Consider the following 24,384-nt stretch of genomic DNA (forward strand, 5'->3'; position numbering starts at 1 on the left):
TGAGCTCTCACACCTCAATGAGAGAGCCTGCATGCCACAAACTACAGAGCCCATGCACTCTGGATCCTGTGCGCCACAACTAGAGAAAGAAAAACCAGCATACCACAACTAGAGAGAAGCCCGTGTGCCACAACTAGAGAGAGAAAACCTGCACGCTGCAACAAAAGATCCCACATGCTTCAACTAAGACCCGACACAGCCAAAAAAGTAGAGAAAATAAATAAATTAAATAAATATATTTTTTTTTAATTTATTTTTGCAGTACGCGGGCCTCTCACTGCTGTGGTCTCTCCCGTCGCGGAGCACAGGCTCTGGACGCCAAGGTTCAGCGGCCATGGCTCACGGGCCTAGCCGCTCCGTGGCATGTGGGATCTTCCCAGACCAGGGCACGAACCCGTGTCCCCTGCATCGGCAGGCAGACTCTCAACCACTGTGCCACCAGGGAAGCCCAATAAATATTTTTTTTAAAGAAAGAAGATACATGCACTCAAGTGTTCATTGCAGCACTATTTACAATAGCCAGGACATGGATACAACCTAAATGTCCATCAACAGATGAATGGATAAAGAAGATGTGGTATATATTACAATGGAATACTACTCAGCCATAAAAAAGAATGAAATAATGTTATTTGCAGCAACATGGATGGACCTAGAGATTATCCTACTAAGTAAGTCAGAAAGAGAAAGACAAATACCATATGGTATCACTTAATGTGGAATCAAAAATATGACACAAATGAACTTATCTACAAAACAGGAACAGACTCACAGACATAGAAAACAGACTTGTGGTTGCTGGGGGTGGCAGGGGTGATGGATTGGGAGTTTGGGACTAGTAGATTCAAACTATTATATATAGAATGGATAAACAACAAGGCCCTACTGTATAGCACAGGGAACTATATTTAGTATCCTGTGATAAACCATAATGGAAAATAATATAAAAAAGAATGTATATATATGTATAACTGAATCACTTTGCTGTATACCAGAAACTAACACGACATTGTAAATCAACTATACTTCAATACAATAAATTTTTTTTTAAAAAAGTTCCCAGGGAATTCCCTGGCAGTCCAGTGGTTAGGACTTTCACGTTTCCACGCAGGGGGCACAAATTCAATCCCTGGAACTAAGATCCCGCATGCCCCACCATGTGCCCCCCCCCCCACAAAAAAGAAGTTCCCTTTTCTGTCATCACTAACACTTGTCATTTCTAATCTTTTGGATAATAGCCATTCCAACAGGTATGAGGTGATATCACGTTGTGATTTTGATTTGCATTTCCCTGATGATTAATGATGTTAACCTTTTTTTCATGTGCCTGTTGACCATCTGTATGTCTTCTTTGGAAAAATGTCTATTCAGATCTGCCCGTTTTTCAACTGGATTTTTTTCTTTTGCTGTGAATTTTATGAATTCTTTATATATTTTGGATATTAACCCCTTATCAGATACATGATTTGCAAATATTTTCTCCCATTTAGTAGGTTGCCTTTTTGTTTTCCTGATGGCTTCCTTTGCTGTGCAGAAGCTTTTTAATTTGGTGTAATCCTACTTGTTTATTTTTGGTTTTGTTGCTTTTGCTTTTGGTGTCAGATCAGAAAAAATCATCACCAAGACCTATGTCAAGGAGCTTATTGCCTATGTTTTCTTTCAGGAGTTTTATGGTTTCAGGTCTTACATTTAAGTCTTTAAACCATTTTGAGTTAATTTTAGTGTATAGTGTATGGTATAAGATAGCGCTCCATTTTCATTCTTTGCATGTGGCTGTCCAGTTTTCCCAACCCCATTTATTGAAGAGACTGTCCTCTCCCCATTGTAAGCTCTTGCCTCCTTTGTCATAAATTAATTGATCATATATGCATGGTTTATTTCTGGGCTCTATTCTGATCCACTGATCTATCTATGTGCCTGTTTTTACCATACTGTTTAATTAGTATAGCTTTATAATATACAGTCCCCAACATATGATAGTTTGACTATTTTTTGACTTTACAGTGGTGCAGAAGTGATATGCATTCAGTAGAAACTGTACTTCAAATTTTGATCTTTTCCCCAGCTAGTGTCGTACAGTACAATACTCTCATGATGCTGGGCAGCAGCAGCAAGCCACAGCTGCCAAGCAGTCACATGATCACAAGGGTAAAAAACTGATATACTTACAACCATTCTGCACCCATATAGCCATTCTGTTTTTCACTTTCAGTACAGTATTCAATAAATTACATGAGGTATTTAACACTTTATTGTAAAATAAGCTTTGTGTTAGATGATTTTGCCCAACTATTGGCTAACATAAGTGTTCTGAACACGTTTGAGTTAGGCTAGGCTAAGCTGTGAGGTTCGGTAGGTTAGGTATATTAAATGCATTTTGACTTAGGATATCGTCAACTTAAAATGGGTTTATTGGAACATAACCCCATCGTAAGTCAACGAAGATCTGTATAATATTTTATTTCTTTTTCTTGGCTAATTTCACTGGCTAGGACTTTCAATAACTATGTTAAATAAAAGTGGTGAGAGTGGGCATCTTTGTCTTGTTCCTGATCTTAGAGTATGATTGAGTATGATGTTAGCTGTGGGCTTGTCATATATGGCCTTTATTATGTTGAAGTATGTTCCCTCTGTACCCACATTGTTGACAGTCTTTATTATAAATACTCAAATGCTTTTTCTGCTTCTATTGAGATGAGCATATGATTTTTATCCTTCATTTTGTTAATGGGGTGTATCACATTGATTGATTTGCAGATGTTGACCCATCCTTACATCCTAGAATAAATCCCCCTTAATCATGGTTTATGATCCTTTTAATGTGTTGTTGAAGTTGGTTTGCTAATATTTTGTCGAGGATTTTTGCATCTATGTTCATTAGGGATATCGGCCTGTAATTCTTTTCTTGAGGCATCCTTGTCTGGTTTTGGTATCAATGTAATGCTAGCCTTGTAAAATGAGTTTGGAAGAGTTCCCTCCTCTTCTATTTTTTGGAAGTTTGAGAAGGATTGGTATTAATTCTTCTTTGAATGTTTGGTAAAATTCACCAGTAAAGCTGTCTGGTCCTGGACTTTTATTTGTTGGGAAGCTTTTGATTACTGATTCAATCACTAGTAATAGGTCTGTTCAGATTTTCTATTTTTTGCTTCATCATGATTCTGTTTCTAACGCATCCTCCATATTACTGCTGATGTTACTTTTATAAAACCCCCAATCTTATCACACCCAAAACCTCTCCTGTTAAAAAAAAGCTGCGCAGTGCTTTCCCTGCTGCCTACAAGTGAAAGTTCAAATTCCTAAGCATGTCATTCAGTCTGATTCCAAATGTTCATTTCAATTTCATCTTTTTCCCCTCATGCCCCATATTCTGTTCATCCTAGTCTATTAGCTGTTCCCCAAATGTGCCATGAAATTTTATGCCCCCGTGCTTTTGTTAAGGCTGTTCATTCTCTCCAGTGTCTCCTCACCCTACCCATCCCATAATGGCCAAATCTCACTCATTCCCCTCTTGGTGAAGAACCCCCAGGGCTCACCCTCACAATTACTTCCTTTGGTATTCTCATATAGGACTAAGTACCAGTAGTACTATAGCCATTTATTAGTTGTTTTATAATTACATATGTTCCATTTCCTCTACTCCTCTACTGAATTATGTTTCCATTGTTTTGACATTGTTTCCTTTGTTTTTCTTTGAATTCACAGTCCCTAGCATAGTGACTAATACATAGGAGCTCAACTAATGTTCTTGTTTTTTTATTATGGTAAAAAACACATAACATACAATGTACCATTTTAACCATTTTTAAATATACAGTTCTGTGACATTAAGTAATTCACATTATTCTGCAGTCATACCACCTTCTATCTATGGAACTTTTTCATCTTCCCTGATACTCTGTACTCATTAAACACTAACTCCCCATTCCCACATCCCCGCAACCCATGGTGATCACCATTCTACTTTCTGTCTCTATGAACTCGACTACTTCAGGTAGCTCATGTAAGCGAATTGTACAATATTTGTCCTTTTGTGACTGGTTTATTTCACTTAGCAGAACATCATCAAGGTTCATCCATGTTGTAGTATGTGGCAGATTTTTCTTCCTTTTTAAGACTGAATAGTATTCCGTTATATATATATATACACACACCACCTTTTATTATACATTCATCCATCAGTGGATACTTGGATTGTGTCCACCTTCTGGCTATTGTGAATAATGCTGCTTTGAACCTAGGTGTGCAAATATCTGTTCGAGTCCCTGTTTTTACTTCTTTGGGATATATACCCAAAATCAACTAAATGTTTTTTTATTGATTATTAAATTAGGATATATTTTGCTAATGTACAAAGCTTGTTTTTTCACTTAACTTAGTCTGTGGTGAATATTTATTTAAAAGTTTAGAAATCAGCAGAATATTCTGTTGCCTTCTATAGGGTACCAGCCGTCCTTCACACTATCATGTTTTATGGGATGATAACTGCTTTACTGCAGATGAACTTCAACTGCTAACTTACCAGCTCTGCCACACTTACGTGCGCTGCACACGATCTGTTTCTATACCTGCACCAGCGTATTATGCTCACCTGGTAGCATTTAGAGCCAGATATCATCTTGTGGACAAAGAACATGACAGGTAATATAAAAGCATAACAAGTACAGATTCTCACCCAAATCCAAGTATGCGCTGTGTGTTAGAATTTTCGTGGGAAATTTCTTTAAGTGTTTACATGTAAGTAGGTGCCTCTGTCTTTGCCATAAAGTACTGCCATTTAGAATTAAAGTTCCACAGGCTGTTAGAAGAGTCAGTGATCCAAATGAAAAGCTATGATAGAACTGACTGCCCAAGATGAGGGTTCCTATTAAAATGTGCAGTCTGGGCTTATTAGTAATAGTGTGATATAGTGGTTTTGTTGCTTTACCAGATTAATTCAAGGGAGAGATTATTGGTAGTAAAAGTGGTATATACAGACAAAATTATAGGATGTCTTGGATTTACTTCTAAATAGTCCTGGAGAGGTGAGAGATGTAAAACAGAATTGGCCTTGAGTTAATAATTATTGAAACTGGATGATGGACATGTAGGAGTTCATTATACTGGCCTCTTATTTGTTTTTTAATTTTTTAAACATTTTCTACAAATAATTTTTTTCAGAATTTTTACACAGAATAGGGTTTGGTTTTGTGTTCACTGCCACTTTTCTTACAGTGCTGAAGGAAGTCACGTTTCAGGACAGAGCAATGGACGAGATCCACAGGCTCTTGCCAAGGCTGTACAGATTCACCAAGATACCTTACGCACAATGTACTTTGCTTAAAAAGTCTCAGAATATTCTCTGAGAGGAAGAACTGGAAGATGAATCAACATACAACTTATGTTTCCAGTGGAGTCAGCTGAGTGGGGATGCCTCCAGCCATACAGAAACCAACACTGTGTGGGGGCCAGGGTATGATCTTTATGTTGATACAAGGAAGATTGTTTACTTCATCAAGGAACACAGCACCATTATGCAATATGAAACCAGCCAACTGCTTTTTTGTGCGGTCTCCTGTAGGAAGTATCGCGATCATTTTGTTTTCACTTTCTTGTAGTCTAACCCTTTTAATGCCTTTACCTCAAGTTGCTTGGCAGCACAACTCTTTGCAAAAAAAAAAAGTAAAGAAAAAGTAAATGATGGTTTTTTAAAAAACACACCTATATGAATAATCAAAGTGATTGTTCACAATTATGTGTGCAAAAAATGTGCATTCATGTATTCTTGTAAAAGTTATCTGTATATTTTACTTATATACATGCATACTGCATATGCATATATATCTGTATCTATACTGATAATAGATATATATGTATCTCTGTATATATTTTATAGTTCATTCCATTGGGGAACTTTCTTTCCCTTTTATTATCCTCCCACCACCACTATGATTTCTCTCTCTACCGCCCTTGCCTTCATCACCTACATTTGTTTTTCCCTGATGCTACCAGTAACATTCAGATGTTCATGTATCTGGTTCATTTGAATATGAAGCATGGCAAACTAGATTTTTATTTTGCACGCCCTACTCCTGTCTTGTCTCATACATAATTCTGAGTCCTCAACTCTTGGTATTGCTTTCTTAAACTATATATATATACACACATATATATATAAAAAATATGTTTTTGTGAGAGTGAATGTCTGCCCCCTCCTGCTCTCAACTTACATTTGCCATTTGTGCAATGTGTACATAAGCAGTAGCAACCCAAACTATTCTTTTTCTTTAGTGAGTTTGTTAAAGCTGCTATAAATATATAAAAAAAAAAAACACACAACTTTGTCAGAAGTTGTAACTCTCTATATAAGTGATATGTATTCTAAAGTCTTCTGTTTCTATGTGTTATACATGGAAATCCCTTAAAACTTTTATAAAGGGTAAATATTTTAAATGATTGGAACTGTGTAGGGTTGAGGCCTCTGAAATTGGGTGGAGAGAAGGGATTGTGGAGGGTTTTTTTGGGTTTTTTTTTACTAGTTTATTTGCTGCCTCTCATACCTTAATGTGATTTTCATATATATATATTTTTATATATATGTGTGTTGTATATATATAAACATATATGTATGTGTTTTGAAGTATAGCTTCCTTTTCTTTTATATTTATTAGAATAGTGCTTTAATAATTATAGAATCATATTGGCAACATCTTTTATAGAAATATAATCATGTTTATTTTAAGAACTGACAACTTGTTTTTGCTCTCTTTTAGTGCAATAAGCAGTTTTAAAAGAAAGCTGTGTCTGTTTGACATCTTTACCACAGATAGTGGGAGAAACAGGCACCTCCATAATTTTAAAAGGGCAAAGTATATAGCCTTAATTTCAGAAGGAAAGTTTTGTAATTTTCAAGTTTAAAGCATGTCTTATAAAAATCATAATGAAAATGAAGGAAGTTAAATTTCCTAAATGAGTATTGACCTTGAATATTAGAAATAAAGTTGAAGAACTTTGATTTAAGTAATGACAGCGACTAGCTTTAGATTTAGAAGATATTTAAATTCTTTGAAAATAGATCATGTTTATTGAAAAATCATACTGGTAAGGTGCCCATTTTCACTTACTAACATGAGTCAGGAAAATATAAAATGATATTTTAAAAACTTTTTTTGCTAATTCATCACCAGTGTAACTTTCCTTTTAAAATTAGGGTGATGGTGACAAAGGAAGTTAGGACTTTGAGCATTTGAAATGAGTTAAATCACTGAAATGTTGAAAAAAGTTTTGCAAAACTTTTGTTTTATTGACTTCACTTTAAGATATTAAAAAATACTATAAAGCTGTCAAAACCGAGTTTATCAGTAACCTTGGATTCAGGGGAGCTTTGCACTTTGTAACTCATGAAAATAGCATTTTAATTTTTTTTTTTTTTTTTGCACTGGTTCAGAGTATAGATATTACAGATTGTTTCCAGTGGGCATTGTTGTTAACCTTTCAGAATTCCATCTGCACATGAAAACAAATGGATTAGCTCTTTAGTTCTCTCTTACCTATAATCCACACTTATTGCCAATTTACTGTATTTTGAGCCTAAAATCTGAGCCCATATCCTCCAACAGGTATGAAATCTTTTGTCCCTCTGCCAGAAAACTAAGAAAGTACTGTATTTTGTATGTTTATTATATTGAAGTGTCTGAAATGCAATTTACAACACTGTTTTAAAGCTCTTTACATAAGGTAATGTTTGTGTAGTGTATACATTTTTCTCCCAACCCTCCCCCCTCCTCCAAAAAATTTCTATAAAGAGTGTATTTTTTTTACATTGAAATTTCACTGAATATAGGCAAGAACATAGGCAAGAGAAGAAAATAGTATATCCTAGGTGGTAAAAACCTGATGGCGTATGTTTGCTCAGTATGAGTAAAACATCTTCCTTTATCAGTGGGAGCTGTACAGATTGATGTGGAAAACGTTAGAGCCCAGGGAAGAACTGTAGATAACCTTTCCCTATTTACCTGCTTTACCTAATTTTCAGTCACTTAATCTCACATGTGCTAAAGTAAAGCCTATAATTTAAAACTATTTAGAAGGACTTTTACAGAGGAAAAAAAATTTTTTTTAATATAAAGCTTTACATTTGAAGTGAGTTCTTTTTAGGGTGCTCTTAGAGTTTCAACATTGCTAGTTTAAAGTTGGTTAACTTGAAAGAATATGTATAGTATATTCTATTTTGCTTACTAACAAATTGGTATATCAAACTCAATTATAAGAAACTTTGTGCTTAGAACTTTAAGGTAAATACTAAGTGGCAAATATTTTTTGAAATTTGTTTCGTTATTATACTTCTGGCGTAGAATTGCTGATCTTTTTTTATTTAAAAAAAAAAAAAAAGGTTGTTTTGAGTTTAATGGTCATGAAACTCAACAGTGACCTTTCTGTTCCTGCCCTTGCTCACTAACTATACAGTGAATGCTAAATTTCTGTCTGCTGTTTTCTGTGATATAAGAGTGACTTTAAAATGTCAGTCCGAGCAACTGGTATAATAGATTTTCATGTGAAGCAGAATTGGGAGTTTAATGTATATTCTGGATGGCAAATGTGTAAAGTGCTGATACATGTTTTATATTACAGTATCACGTTACTGGCATTGAGGACCATGCATTTATAATACCGTAGCTGCTATATTTATTTAATGAAGTAGAGTCTGACAGTTACTGCACTTAACAGTAAGGAAATGAGCAGGATTCAAGGCTAGTGTTAGACTTTTTTTTTTTTCCTAAATAAGATTTAAGAACATGAAATATCAAGGTAACAAAGGGTGCTGCCAATTTAGTTTCAATTTAATATCAGGATACTCTTTCTTTGTTTTAGAAATGTGGATTTTTACTTTAGCAGTTTTGGAAAAGGGTACCTCAGCCTCCTCAGTACTGGTTTTTAGCATATTTTTCACAGGAGTACAGGTGCCCTTTATTTTTTTCTTAATATTTACCTTTAAACAAGTTTCTCAGAAAAAGTACTCTGTGGAAATCTTCCTGTTTGTAACCTATTAATTTATTTATCTTCCTACAAGAGAGTCTAGGTGGGATTCTAGTAGGAATGTACTGGGTGTTTTAGAAGGCACTTGATAAAGATTCATCTCTACTTTCTAGCATGGAGACTTCTAGCCCTCTAAACACCTATACTGGTTTTCCAAACTAGGTTCTCTGATGACCCACCACTGCCTAAAGTTTACTTATATATTCTCTAATGGATTTTAGTATGACAGACCCCATGACAGGCTTAGTCATGACAGACTTAAAAGTATGACTAAGGAGATAGAAGCTGAGTTGCCATTCAGTAAAAACGGCTGGCTGAGGATCTCAACGTTTAAGGAAAAGGTGAACACTCAGAGTGCCAGTAATCAGTCTGAAGGATCTATTATTGATGGATTATAGACCAGGAATTAGAGACTCTTATTCAAGGAATTTGGTGGGTGTTTGATTCAGAGGCCAACATGAATTTGCCATGGGTGGTGATTTTTATGAAATCTGTGAAGCTAGACACTTGGATTCAGCTAGAATATTTTGTAGTCTTGCTGTTAAAACTTGATAGTGATGTTTTGCCAAGAAGCTTAACTGACAGCTCGGGATAAATTTTATTCAGTATCATTAAACCTGGGTTAAATATTTATTTAACTCATCCTCTTAGATGTTCTCCTACTGAATAGTTTTTAAAGACAAGTTGCCCCTAACAGTAACTTGCTACTTAAATTATCTTTTATGAGTTATCAGTCAAGCTGCAAAAGGACACCATTGAACTGGCATCTTTATTTTGGCTTTTTTAATCCTTTTCATTCTTTTTGAGAATTCATGGATGTGTTAAAGCTTCAATAATAATACCTGGGAGACTTTATCAAGTGAGGCCTTTGTGAGTGGCGGTATAACCCTGACTCTAAAGTCTGTCTTTATTTTCCTTTTTCCCTCTCATTTGATCATATAAAGCACTTTGTGATTCTACAGGAGTCGAAAAACAAGCCAAGAATAATGTGTAAAATCAGTACATAGATGTGAAAATCAGAATTTTCTCCAAAAAATCTTTTTTAAAAAATTTCCTGCTTAAAAAAAAAAAAAAAAAAATTCCTGCTTATACTAAGAACATTTTTGATCGGTGGCAATATTGGAAATGATGCTGTGATTAGTGAAACCTAAACTGACTCCCAGGAAGAAAAATTCAGTCTCCCTCTCTCCCTCTCTCTCTCTCTCTCTCTCTCTCTCTCTCTCTCTCTCTCTCTCTCTCTCTCTCTCTCTCTCTCTCTCTCTCTCTCTCTCTCTCTGTGTGTGTGTGTGTGTGTGTGTATATATATATATATATATATATATATATATAGCCTCAAAGGGAAAAATATTTTTAACTTTTTCCTACTTTTAAAAGTGGTACATTTCAGTTTATAATTTTCCATGTTGGTCAAAATCATTTTTTTTAACTAAGGTATAATGGTCAAGACTTATGCTAATATTATCTACTGCTAGTTCAATTTTATTTTTCTTTACCCATCAAAGATAGTGCTCTATATTTTTACATCGTTGTAAGAATCTTTTGCTCTTAAAGTATGGAAGTTAAAGATTTTAATTTGATTTAAAGATAGAAGTTTAATAAATTTCATATGGAGGGTTGAGATTTACCAATGAGAAGCCCTATTAAAATATCATGTAGCCAACAGTGTGACAAAATTAAGATGCTATCAAATCATCTGTCTGGCCATTGGTCTCCCTTCCTTTTTGAAATCAATGTCTTAGGTAACCAAACTCTAATGTTGTGTCCATGTTAGCGTGTCAGTAAAGCAGAGATGTTCTTCAGGGTAGACACTGAATTAAATTTTTAAATCATTTTTTAAAGCAAGGCGGTTCTTAGAAAGTGCCTTTTCAGAAGATGGTGCTGTAGATTTTTATTTTTCAAATAGCATGAGGCTAAAAATTTGAAAGATAAATTATTTTAGAATTCCAAGAGTATGACCGTTTCATATAAATAATGTTATTTGTTGTTCTGAATCTGGTCCAAGGGAACCAAGTAAAGCTTTTATTCAGTAAAGTATCTAAGTAAATGCTCACCAAATATATTTTGTAAGTTTAAGAACACAGTTTTTAACAGAATTAACCGTTTCAGTTCTCAGCTGTGTTGCAGGTATTATATAAGGCATATAAAACAGCAAGTTTGCTTAACTTTTTAACAAGAGTATGGATATAGTAGTAAGTGCCCGACAGCAAAGGTAACTTGCCAGAAATTATGTCATAGGCTACGTTTTCCCCCCCAGCATATTGACCCTTTTGTAAATATCTACTGGCAGCCTCTTCTAATTAATCTTTATTAAAGAAGACTGCTTATAAAGATGGAGCCAAGTCATCATGGAAATCAGTGTAAGAGGAGAAGTAAAATGATTCTCTATCTTTAGGGAAATTTTTTCTTTTTCAGGCAGCAAGAAATATTCTAAATGTTTCCCTCTTTTTTCTAGCATAGGTGAAAAGTGATGACAGTGCATCTATATGATCAATTAATTAGACATAGAACAGGTAAAATTGGGCTTTGGAGGAAATAAGTAAGAGGGAGGATAATAGCAGGACTATTCATACTGGTTGGTAATTTATCTACCAGAAAGCGATTTTCCCCTGAACTAGGAAGTAGTAAACAGCAGTAAATGATCACCTAACCAGTTCTTGCTTGTGAATTTGGTGAGCACTCTCCCAGAAAATAGACTTAAAAACACACAAAAAAACACACCTCAGTAACCTTGTATGCTGCATTATGTAATAATGATAGTAAACTTATATTGATTGTTTGGAGTGTACTATGTCTGTCTGCAAATATACATGCACATTAAACTCTTTCATTTTTTATAATGTCATAATAGCAATTACGAGTTTATTTTTTTAATATTAATTTTTCTATTGTGATGTTTATATTTATTGGCAATTTGTGCGCAACTTTTATAGTTTGCTTAGATATTGGTTTTAAGGTATTTTATTTTTATAGATATCTCTAGCTTTTCCTCTTTCTTTGTAATATTAGCAAAGATTAAGATGGAATGTTAATATGCCAACCAAACTACTAATTCCATAAAGTCTAGAGTTTGGATTTTTACCAATAAACCATTAACACTATTTTCTAACTTAGAATACTTAATGTTGTTTATATAGTGGGCATTAAAGACAGTCTTTAGACAGATTTCTAAACGTGGACGGGAGGTGGGGCTTTTCTTTAGTTTTCTTTCCTTTAAGTAGAAAACGACTACTAATGGATTGGATTTATTTTACCTGATCTGCAGTTTTGGGGCAACTTGATTGTTTACACTTCTTATTTCTCACTTCAGCTACACTGAAACTGCTTTAGGTGGACACATCATCCAGCGTTAGGATTGTGATACCATTCTCATAGGCCTGGGAAACAAAGAGCAAATGATCCAGAAGTCAGTGATAATTGACTTTGAAATGGGCTGCTCCAGCCCCCACCATGATTATGTCATGTGGAAGATTTGCTACCCTGATCTTTTCCCTACCATACCTTTAACGTTGATTCAACCCTACCTTACTTTTAAAGTTGTTGCTTCTTCATCAATGAAGAAACAGAGTTTAAGTGGCTAGGTAGAATCAGAGATAAAGGCTAATATAGTATTTCAGCTACTTAAAAATTTAAGTAATAATTATGAATGTGAATTAATTGGAAGACAGTTAAAAGTATGATTATAGAAAATTAATTTCAAGCATATATGGTTACTCCAGTTTCCTAGTGAATAGATCAAGGTTATTTTTATTGACATTAACTTTTTATAAAGGTGCATGAAAAAAGTGAATTCTGTTAAACAGGTACAATATTTCCATTGTGTTTTTACACGGTGAATTTGCTTGGTAAGCCATTTTTTTCTGTAAGAGATTAAAAGATAAACTTTATCCCTCCTATGAGCTTTAAATTCTAAATTATCAGGGTTTAATGTATGACATTTTGCCATACTACATTCTTTCACTGAGAGGGGTAAATGAGAAAGTTTCAAGTAACTATAATTGGAAAAGTATTATTTTTCTGTTATGGGAAATTTAACGATTTAAAATGAATCAGCATGTGATTTCGTATAGACATTAGCCATGTCACTTTTTCCCCACGTTTTTGCCAGTTTCAGTAGGTTGATACACACACACACACACACACACACACACACAGCTACTTCCTTACCCTACATCAAGTATTAATTGAACGTTGGTATTCTGATTATAGGAATTTGTTGATACTAAAAAACTATATATGTTTCAATCAGTCAGATATATTTTTATTGCAAATATATGCTCCCCTCTTAAGGATATTTATTGTAGTTATAATTTTAACAGTTTTATTCATTATGCTTCAACATTGTCCTAGATTGACAGGCATATAATTCTTGTAGATCAATATTTTTAAGGCAGCTTTGAGTAGAAATCGTCCTTTATTTTCTTTTTTCCTTCCAAAAGCTCATAGGAACCTGACACATAGAGCTTATTTTGCTCTTTGAACTGGTTGGCTCCATAAATCAGGGTACCTGGCATCAGTAACTGAGTTACCACAGTGAAGTACTTGGTGACTTGTTCAAGTTCACAGTCATCTCTTAGAACTGTCATGAATAGGCTTATGTGAGTAGAAAACAGATGGGATTGTTGGTCATTAGAACTTTATTTTCTTTGCCTTTTTTTTTTTTTTTGGTTTTTTTTATTTCTAAAAATTGACTGCATGCACATCTGTAATTTTATGTTTAAAGTTTAAGAGGCCATGCCAGAAACTAGAGAGGGAGATTACCCTGGTATTTAATGCCTAAAACTTTCCATCTTCATTTACTTCATGGCTTTAGTTGGAAGAACAAACAAACAAAAATCCTTTCATTTGGCCCTTTATTTTTAGAACCAAAGAAGGAAAGACTCTTTCTACAAAAAATGTTTGCAGGTGTGATAGGAGATCTTTGTGAAGAAATGGACTAGTGGGATTGTAAGAGTATGTAGTGAGGGGGTAAATGAGGAAAAGGAGAAGGTTTCTTTGCCGGAATCCTTGGAGAGAAACCTTATAATTGTTTGATATTTGTCTGGTTCTCACAGTCACATTGTAAAAGAGGAACTGTTGCCATTTGAACCTAGGAAGAGAGTCTCTGTAACCTAAATTTATTTTATATTGTTGTCCCAGATCTAAAGCTGCATCTGTTTTGATTAGAGAAGTTGCTTCTGAATAAAGAAACGAAGTATTTATCCTTAAATAGAGCCATGGCATTGCTATCAACACGGCTTCTCCAGCTTTTCCCTTTATATAGAAAACACAAAATAGGACCTTTCCAGACAAGGTAGTCTTTCCTGTAAAGAAAATATTTTTTGATAACAGATTTGGGGGAAACACTGGTAGATTGTAGTGAAGGGGGAATTTTGCCTAACATGGACGGTCCAACCAGGTTAATGGATACAGTTTGATCCCAGGGAGTTTAACAAGAGGAGCCTTTGGTAGCAGGTTAAACCTTTGGTTTTGGTAGCAACAGATTTGGATCTCCAGTGTTAACTGCAGATATCTCCCTGTTTCACAGAAAGGGAATGATCTCATAGTATTGATAGTGATCCTGCAAATGTGCCTGTGCTCTTTCTCTAATTCAAAAATCAGGACTAGCAAGCACTAACCAAAATCTTCTAATACTTTGTCCTATAAGATTCTTTAAAAGTTTTCCAGGAGCTTTCTCATTTCTTAGCCCAGGGTACAATGCCTTGCTCCTCTTTGAAAAAGAAAAGAAAAAGGATTTAGAGGCAGTTTAGATAGAATTCTACTATGAGTAAATAATAGAGTCTTTAAAATACTTGGGAAAGGAAGATCACATGCCGCAAGTTATAGCTTGATTGAGAGACTCTTTGAATACTGTTTTCATGTTTGGGTTCTAAAGTTTTTTCTTTGACCTACCATTCTTTGATTTACTTGAGTGCCATGATTCTATATTGGGATGAAATCAGTGTTTTATGCCATTTATGAATTGTGCAGTTTTTCCCTCTCCACACCCTACACACACACACTGTTAAAAATAAAAGGGGGAGGACTGAAAAAAAAGAGAGATAATGAGAATCATTAGAATGTAACTTTAGTTAAAATAGATGGAAAGAAATCCTAACTTGGCTAAATGAGAATTAAGTGTTAGTGCTGCAGGTATTATCTCTATCCACAGAGGGTTTTGCTAGCTATAGAGTGGTAATATGAACAGAATATATACCTGAAATACGATGTTACAGCGAAGTGATAAAAGAAATTATTCTTGAAAGTAATATTTCAATCTTCTCTAACAGAGATGCCCATATTCTTAAGGAAAATTAATGTAGCTCCTGGTTTTAATGAATCAGACTCTGATTTAAACTTCAGAAGATTTGTAACTTTTATTCTGACACATCTTCTTAAATATGTAAAAATTACACTGAATGAATACTTAAGACTATTCTTCCCTCTTAATTTACATAATGATTTTTCAGACCTTAGTTCTATAGATACTGATTTCTTTCTCACATATATGCCTCTTGGTGTGTGCAGAATTCCATATTAAAAGTTTTCTTAAACTCATTTCCTAGTCAAACCTGAACTGTAAAGAAGGCATAAATAGGTTTAAAATGCAGGAAGTTTTAGAAGATCACAACTGGAAAAAGACTGTTGAGAACTTGTTGCCTTTGAGAGTAGAAAGGGCTCTAAAACTTGAACTGAGATTTGGAGTTTAGTCAGAGCTCTACCACTAATTTGCTCTGTGTCCATAAGGCAATTTCCTTAATCTCTGTGTGCCTAGGTTCTTATAAAATGGTAGTGATAATACCTGCCCTCACCTCCCTCACAAAGTAGTTGTAAGAATAGGATAATGTTTGTGACAGTGCTTGAGATAAAATATTGTTGTGTGAAGGGTTCATTTCCAGTTTGCTTCTATGAAAGTGTCTTTAGTTACCCTAGATCATTTTATCAAACAAATGTAAGAGAAACTGAGGCTTTATCATGGTATGGTGTTCACCTACAAACGTATTCTGTTCTGTTTCTCCCCTGCTAGATATTTATTGCACAAGCTGAATTTTTCTTTATAATAATCTTTGGGAAAAGTGTAACTTCAAAAACCAAACTCCTTTTAGTGGTGCTATGGCAGCTGTGATTGTATTTTGAGTTAGATTAATGTGGTGAAACCATCAGATAATCAGAAATTAACTTTGCCTTTTGCCTTCAGGCATTTTTGCTACAGATTGGCATCAGAGGCTGTTGTACAACCAGATAGTTATCCCTTTGTTTCTTGCAGATTTTTGGTACCTTTTTTTGGAACCTTTTTTTGGAGTAAGGGGTTAGGTTTTAAGAAGGAAAAGTGTGCTTATTTCACTTACCACTTTGCAGAGTTGACCGTTGCTTTCCAATCACCATGTACCTGTAAAAATTAAAATATAGTAAAAGGGTTTTTTCTTCATTTAAATTCAGTTCTGAGCATCTGCAGGTGATATCAGGCAGCCTGTTGGTGTCTGACCCAGTTATCTTTATGGATTGTGGGCAGAACCTTACATTTCTACAGGCTTACCCACTTTCCTGAGGGGAAGGGGCTCTTGTTTCTAGGAAAAAAACAAAGGGCACATCACCACAGGTTGTGTAAGCAATTCCTTGTTGAAACAGACAAGTTTGGTTTGTGTTTTGTTTTGTTTTAAGAAATAAAAGGATGCATTTTAGGTACACAGGGTATGAATGCATTCAACATTTATTTTTTTATCTCTATAGATGCTGATCTCCCCTTGTTGCAGGCAGTTTGGGCTTTTCCAGCTCATCACTAACACGGATGAGATCTATCTTAGTTTTATAGGATAATGAGAATTACAAGTACTGAAAAGTTGGGGAGATTCATGCTTGGAAAATGAACAAAAAATCCACCTTGCTGGGGAGATAGCTGAGAACATTGGATATATCAGGAATACTTTTAAACAATTTTTGCTGTAATGTGTAGCTTTAATATCTGTCTTCAGTTATGGACCCCATGAAAGTGTTACTGTATCTTGTGAATAAAGATCGTTCTTGTGAACTAGTATATGGATGCATTCATAGGCTGTGGGAAGCAGTGATGTGTGTATGTGTGTGTGTGTGTGTGTGTGTGTGTGTGTGTGTGTGTATATAAATATTCTATGTTTATAACACTGTGTATTACATAAGTTTATATAGAAAAAATAATGTGTTTCTTTAGTGTTTGGGGGACTAAAATTGTAATATAACCATTCCAGTGTAATCTGACCACTCAGTCTAGAGAACATTTATATTACACACAAATACACACCCCTAAAGCATTGCTAACTGCTCCCACTTGAGACAATTGCTGCTTTTTTTAAGCCCGAAGTAGTGGACAGGAAATAGCACTCTTTTAAAAGGGGCTTTTCTGAAAAGTAAAATGTAAATGTAGGACATGTGGGGAGGTGGGGCCTCCTGCAAATGCCCTGCAGATGGACAAATAGCCTTTTAAATTTTACTTTTTAACCATCTTAACCGTGTGTGCCTATTTGTACTGCAGATGTGAAATATTTTGGGGAGTTAATATCAGTATGTTTTGAAACTGAATTATTACATAAAATCAGAGTAACCTCTTTCTCCATCCTCCTTTTCCACACCGACTACTCTTGCCAAATATACCAAGTTTCAGCATGGTGAAATGATGGACACTCAAACCTCCTTCCTCATCTTCCCTATCCTGTCTTACACCTGGTCTGGCCTTATATTTTTTGTTGGCTTTTCATAAGTAAGAACAATTTACCGTAGTACTTTAGAGACTGCAGAATTTCAAAATGTTTATAAGCCTTCCTTTGTTAATGTTTGGTTACACGATAACATTAGTTAAAACTATGGAGTAAGTCTGAGTTTGTAATATGCTACAAGATAAAATCTTGAGTGATATTAAACTTGACTGCCACATTTTATTAAGAGGAAATTGGATTATATGGTGGGTGGGAGCTAGTCTATGATATATATGTAATCACTGTATAATTAGAAACACCAAATGTTGAGTCCTATCACTGTGTACTTGGGGGCCAGGCTTTGGATATGGTTGTCATTTTAATTCCTCAAAGACTATATGTCATTAAGATGAGCAGAAGGCAAATAAAGTTTTTAAACAGAACTACTTTTGGGGGTATTTAAATTTTCTTTCCCCCAAAAAAAATTTACTACAAAAAAACCTAGGGTTGAGACTGAGAAGCTTCAAGCCGCTTTTTAAGCAGTTCAGTCACTTACAATATTTTATGTTAAAGAAATTGTCATAATTCTTTCTGAGCCAAACTGTCACTAAAATGTCCTGTGACAGAACCACTCCTCTTTTTTCTGCCATTCTGTGTATTGGAAGTGTTCTTAGTTGTATTTGTTTTTAATCCTTGATTTTAAAATATTAATGGTTTTAGTGTTGCTTAGCTTCAGTTTGAAGTGTAACTTTCACTAATAACTGCAATAAAAAGAAAAGCTTTGCTCCAAACTTTGTTTTGTGGTCATCATTACAGCACTTCAGGCTTAGGTAAAGGGAGTTAGTGTGATACAGTGGAAGGAGTTTAGGCTTTCATAATCACGAAGTCCTGAATTCAAACCTGGATTGCATGATTGCGTGACAATAGACAAGTTCCTTGATGCTTCTAAATCTCAAGTTTCCTCCACTATAATGAGATAATAGTAGGGCTGTTGGGACATTAAATGAGTTAATAGATGGAGGGTACTTAATAGTGCTGGGCACGTAGGTGGAACTCAGGTTTTAAAGAGGTTCTGCTGCGCCGGCCCCCCACCAACCCAGGACTTCCCTGGCTGTCCAGTGGTTAAGAGAGTCCACACTTCCACTGCAGGGGGCACAGGTTTGACCCCTGCTTGGGGAAGTTCCGCGTGCTCTGCAGTGCGGCCAAAAAAATGCCTGGTGGGGCTGGGGCTCCGTATAAAAAAAAATTAAAGTGATGGAAAATACAATGCAATAAATAAATAAATAAATAGTTTCTCCCCCACCTTAAATAAAAGACACTGGGTCTTTTAGACGCTCCTCCCTTTAAGACATTGGGTGGTGTGGAAAGAGGGGTAAGCAAGAAGCCAGGCTTGCGAACTCTGCCAGGCAGTGAAAGAACTTAAGAATAGGTAGGATAAAAAGAAACTGAAATGGACGGGGAATCGTCACAGGCACTGAAGTGGATACACAGCCCAAGTATGATATGCAAGAAAACCCTGGACTGAAATTTTGAAAACCAGCTCTCAACTGTCCTAACTGCATAACTTCAGGTATATCACTTTTCATTCCATAATTGAAGTTAATAGAGTAAAATCAGAGGTCTCAAGTTGGCAGCCAATTTCTGTCTGCAAATAATTTTTGTTTGGTATTTAAAATATTTTTATTAGTCCCTAATATTTAAAAAATCAGAAGATCTCACATAAAAATCCCTTAAAAAGTAAGGAGGGTCATCGATTTCACTATTTCTTCAGTATCCCTTCACAGCTGCCACCAGGGGAAGCTCAAGAGTGGTTGGTCCCTTTGGATGGAGCACACTCTCCACAGCCCCGCCACTCTGCCCAGTCTGCGTAGGTCTGGACTCGAACCCTAGTGTGAGGTGAGGCCTCCAAGCAAGCAGGAATCCCTATGAGGATGAGCTCCTTATCTGGGGGGTAACTCACTACTTGAAGCAGTCCAGCCTAAATATTAAAAACTTGTCCCTTCATTATTTCCATTTACCCTATTTCTGTTCTCCAGAACATCAGAGAATTCAGTCTGTTCCCTTCTGGCTATCTCCCACCTACATGTCGCCAGAGTCTGTGCAACCCTAACAGTACAGTTTGTTTTCTTAAAGGATCTTGTTACTGATGCTGAAGAAGCACTAGTTAGCTTAACTAACAAATGCTGATGGGTTGAGTTTTTTTTAACTATATGTGTCAGTTGTTAAGTTTCACAAATTGAAGAGAATCACTCTACTGTCAACCTACCCAGTAACTACACTGATAAGGAAAATTCTAAAAACGTCAGTAACTACACCCAAATTCATACAGTTAAATGGGGGAAATATGTGTAACGGTGATGCGAAGACATGCTCTGTTAAATCAGGCTGTAGCATCCCTAAGTGTAGTACCAGAAAAGCATGACGGTTATCTAGGCAGACAGTAATCGGACGATTGCTCTAATTGATTAATTAGACATGCTGGACTGGACAGAACAAGTCACCAATTATATTAGAGTTCACCTGCTTGAAACTTCAGGTAAAAGGGTGCTCAGAGCACTACACTAAAGCATGGAGAAATGAGGGGGCAATCTAAGGTAAAATTCCGAGGTGGTTTCTTTTTTTGGAGGGGGGCCGTACATCTTGAACTCTCAGTTCTCGTAGTTTCCATGTTTCAGTCGTCTGATCATTTGACAAATTCTTTGGCTGCTGAGACTTGCATACCTTGCAGATGCTTTTAGGAAATTAATTAGGTTAATCTGTCAGTGCCAGGAAAGGATGGGATCATTTTTACTATACTTGATAAAATGTCTCTATCATAAAGGGGACTGGAATCTTTAATTTTATCTGTAGAAAAAAGATGACTGTTTTCCTGCCTTCTGTCACTTTTGTTATTTCTGTAATTTCCACAGTCTATAGAGATCTTTGCAGTGCCTTTATAGAGCAGCACTTGTCTCATACTTTTCTCTATTAAAATATTTTCCTTTAAGAATAATCCTTGGGGGACTTCCCTGGTGGCACAGTGGTTAAGAATCCGCCTGCTAAAGCAGGGGACACGGGTTCGAGCCCTGGTCCGGGAAGATCCCACATGCTGCAGAGCAACTAAGCCCGTGCGCCACAACTACTGAGCCTGTGCTCTACAGCCCGCGAGCCACAACTACTGAGCCCACGTGCCACAACTACTGAAGCCCGCGCACCTAGAGCCCGTGGTCCACAACAAGTGAAGCCACTGCAATGAGAAGCCCGCGCACTGCCACGAAGAGTAGCCCCCGCTCGCCGCAACTAGAGAAAGCCTGTGCGCAGCAACGAAGACCCAACGCAGCCTAAATAAATAAATTTAAAAAAAATTTTTTTAAAAGAATAATCCTTGGGAAACGTACACAACATTGTAAAGCAATTATACTCCAGTAAAGTTTTTTTTGAAAAAAGAATAATGCTTGGGTTCGAGATTTACTTATAAACAAAGCAGACATATTCGTGGTTTAGGATTATGAAGCTTTATATGATGTCTGATTCTCAGCTGAAATAAAATGGTAATGGACTTTTTTGCTAACGGACCTCAGAAACAGCCCAACTCAAAAGTACTTGTGGGCTTCCCTGGTGGCGCAGTTGTTGGGAGTCCGCCTGCCGACGCGGGGGACGTGGGTTCGTGCCCTGGTCCGGGAGGATCCCACATGCCGCGGAGCGGCTGGGCCCGTGAGCCATGGTCGCTGAGCCTGTGCGTCCGGAGCCTGTGCTCCGCAACGGGGGAGGCCACAGCAGTGGGGGGCCCGCGTACCGCAAAAAGGGGCCCGTGTACTGCAAAAAAAAAGTACTTGCAACTGCTAACTGTACAATATTACTCTTTATTTACTGCAACATAAACTGTCAAATGGAAATGGCACATTATGTTGCAAAAAACAAAATCAAAAACAACATAGGAATAGGATACTTTACCAAACAGGATTTCAGTCACCGCCATCATTCAGATGGTTTTCACTTGTATTTTATACAAATGTAAAATTAAGGTTACTTAACCATTTTATGAGTTTAATTTTTCTAATTTATTTTTGTACTTTTATAAAGATTTTAGATTATAAATGTTTGCCGTTTGTGGTATTTCTTTGAATAGTGTTTTTTTTTACTATATTAAAAGGTGTGGTTTAAATCTTTAATTTAAAAGTATTACTAGTATCTACATTAAGACCCTTTAAGGAGCGACAGGGCGACTCTCTGGAGGCCATGTCCTCTGTGGTGCCTGAGGAGGACAAGCTCTGTTCCTCTGAGCACCAGTGGTCAGACCACTCATGTCTCAGCATTTCTCCAGGACCAACCTACCCCAGGATGGTGTGGAATACAGGACATTCACCTGTCACCCAGCCACCATTCTGGTTCCAAGGCTGCATCTCTCCACTGGACTGGTGAGAGGGTTGTCAGTGTTTTGCTCCTGGGCCTAATTCCAGCTGCTTATTTGAATCCTTGCTCTGCAATGAACTACTCCCTGGCTGCAGCCCCTCCCTCTTCATAGTCACTGGGACATTGGACAAGTTATGACTATATTCCAGGGATTGGCACTCTCAGCTTTCACCTTTGCTAGGCTTTGTTATTTCTACGATCGTGATGAGGGCATCTGCACAGCTGTTGCTATGCTATGGAAGCTCTGACCTTTTAGACGCAATACCTTGAAAATTGATTGTACACCTCCCTTGCCTCTGCTCTGTCATGCCATTCAATTCACAATAAGGAGGAAATAACAGATAAGTCCATTGGTGAGACAAACCTCTTCTCCTAATCACCTCGTTATTTTTAGAGTGTAATCTTTGAGGAAAGATTTGAGAGCAATTGTAACCAAAAAATTGTCAGACTGAGTTCTCTATGCTGGGGAGTTAATGGGGTGTCTCTCAGCTTCTCACAAGACTCACAGTACAACTAAACATATATGAGCTTTTGCCTTTTAATTTATCAAACTCTTAAAGGGAATTCAGCTTTATTGCTCTCAATAGCTGATCAGACTTCTGTATCTGTCCTAGGTAGAGAAAGGGAGAGACTGTTAATTCGAGAATAAAGACTTCTCAGAAAATTAGGCAGTGTTTAGTTTTTGCAAACTTCCCCGCTCTGTTCAGTCGATACCAGTTACATGTCCAAGGTAAACTGGCAAATTAGAAATGCTGATGTTTCACATTACTGATTTCTAAATCGTAGGAAGAAGAGCCTGGAGAGTTCCTGAATATAGAGAAGTTCCATGTAGGGAAGAGATCCCTTTATAGATGTTTCAAATTGTTACAGATTCTAAACCTAGACTTAGTCCTCAAAGGTGTTTATTTTACTTGTCCTAAAATAGTCTGTCCACAGATATAAAATTATAAGTAATAAGTTGTTGTTTTCCCATTGTGGGAATCTCTAATGTGAAGATGTATTCTATGAAGATAAAGTCTTTTTAAAAATAAGATGCTGTGTAATAAAAATTTATTCTACTCCAAAAAAAGACCCTTTAGATACTCATTTTTAAATCTGCACAAACGTATAACACTTTACTTTGAATGCAGCAAAGCTACTTTCCATTCGTTTGAACTGATAGACTTTTCTTATACAAGAAAATGGAAGGGCAAATAGAGTCGAGGAGGGGGGTTGTTGGTTGTTTCAACCTCCAGATTAAATCTGCAGCTGTGTAGTTGAAACAGCGGTTCATTCTCTCTGACTATTGTATACAAAACTACTTAGTCTCACTTAAGTCTCAACCTTGAGGATCTCAACGTGAATTTATTTGGCCTGAGACAGGTGCGAGAGCAACAGAAAAGTAAGCTGGAAAAAAGGCCAGAGTCAAGCAGTTTCCTTTGGAGAAGTGTACAAACAAACAAAAATGCCTAAATTAGAGAGAGAAACTATTTCCACTCACTCTGTGTTTTTAAAAAAGTGCAATTTACTAGAGCAACTATACCCAAAACCCTTGGCAAACAACTCATACAAAAACATCAAGATCGGCCTTTCTCACCTTCTGAGATGGCCCACACTCTGTGGAGTGTGTTTCTCTCTAAATAAATCCACTTCTTACCTATCACTTTGTCTCTCACTGAATTCTTTCTGCCATGAGACATCGAGAACCTAAGTTTCGGGGATTCCCTGGTTGCACAGTGGTTAGGAATCTGCCTGCCAGTGCAGGGGACACGGGTTCGAGCCCTGGTCCGGGAAGATCCCACATGCCGTGAGCAACTAAGCCCGTGCACCACAGCTACTGAGCCTGCACTCTAGAGCCCGCGAGCCACAACTACTGAGCCCGTGAGCCACAGCTACTGAAGCCCGCGCGCCTAGAGCCCGTGCTCCACAACAAGAGAAGCCACTGCAGTGAGAAGCCCGCGCGCTGCAACGAAGAGTAGCCCCCTCTCGCTGCAACTGGAGAAAGCCCACGGGCAGCAATGAAGACCCAACGCAGCCAAAAATAATAAACAAATTAAATAAATAGATAAAATAAAAATAAAAAAACATCAAGATCTCCCACTGTACCTCGAAGGTGGGTCACTTGGTTGTAAATAGCCAAAGCCAGTCCCAATTTAAAGCAGAAATCTTCTAATGTGACACTAAATTGCTGTTGCTTGAAAAACATTTTCACAATCACAGTTCTCACTTTTCTAAAATAGCAATTTCCAGAGGGAAGACCAGAGTTCAATTTAATAGTAAAATACAACTTTGCTGTCACTTGCCAAGCACTTTAATAAGCTATTTGGAACTTAACTTTGGTTATTTTCATATGACA

General features: G+C 36.6%; 1 protein-coding gene and 1 pseudogene across 1 annotated transcript in view; both read left to right on the top strand.

Moving 5' to 3' along the window:
* AGO3 (argonaute RISC catalytic component 3) overlaps positions 1-10,229 on the top strand; it is a 119,082-nt gene extending 108,853 nt beyond the window's left edge. The window contains exons 18-19 of the mRNA XM_024738807.1: positions 4,439-4,638; positions 5,212-10,229. Of these exons, the coding sequence (XP_024594575.1) occupies positions 4,439-4,638; positions 5,212-5,320 (309 nt within the window). The 3' untranslated portion in view covers positions 5,321-10,229. The remainder of the gene's footprint in view (positions 1-4,438; positions 4,639-5,211) is intronic.
* Positions 10,230-20,132: 9,903 nt separating this feature from the next.
* Positions 20,133-22,297, top strand: LOC112395497 (succinate dehydrogenase [ubiquinone] cytochrome b small subunit, mitochondrial pseudogene; annotated as a pseudogene).
* The last annotated feature ends 2,087 nt before the right edge of the window (positions 22,298-24,384 follow it).

Source organism: Neophocaena asiaeorientalis, unplaced genomic scaffold (genome assembly GCF_003031525.2).
Source record: "Neophocaena asiaeorientalis asiaeorientalis breed wild unplaced genomic scaffold, Neophocaena_asiaeorientalis_V1.1 scaffold106, whole genome shotgun sequence".
NCBI classification, from domain to species: Eukaryota; Metazoa; Chordata; class Mammalia; order Artiodactyla; family Phocoenidae; genus Neophocaena; species Neophocaena asiaeorientalis.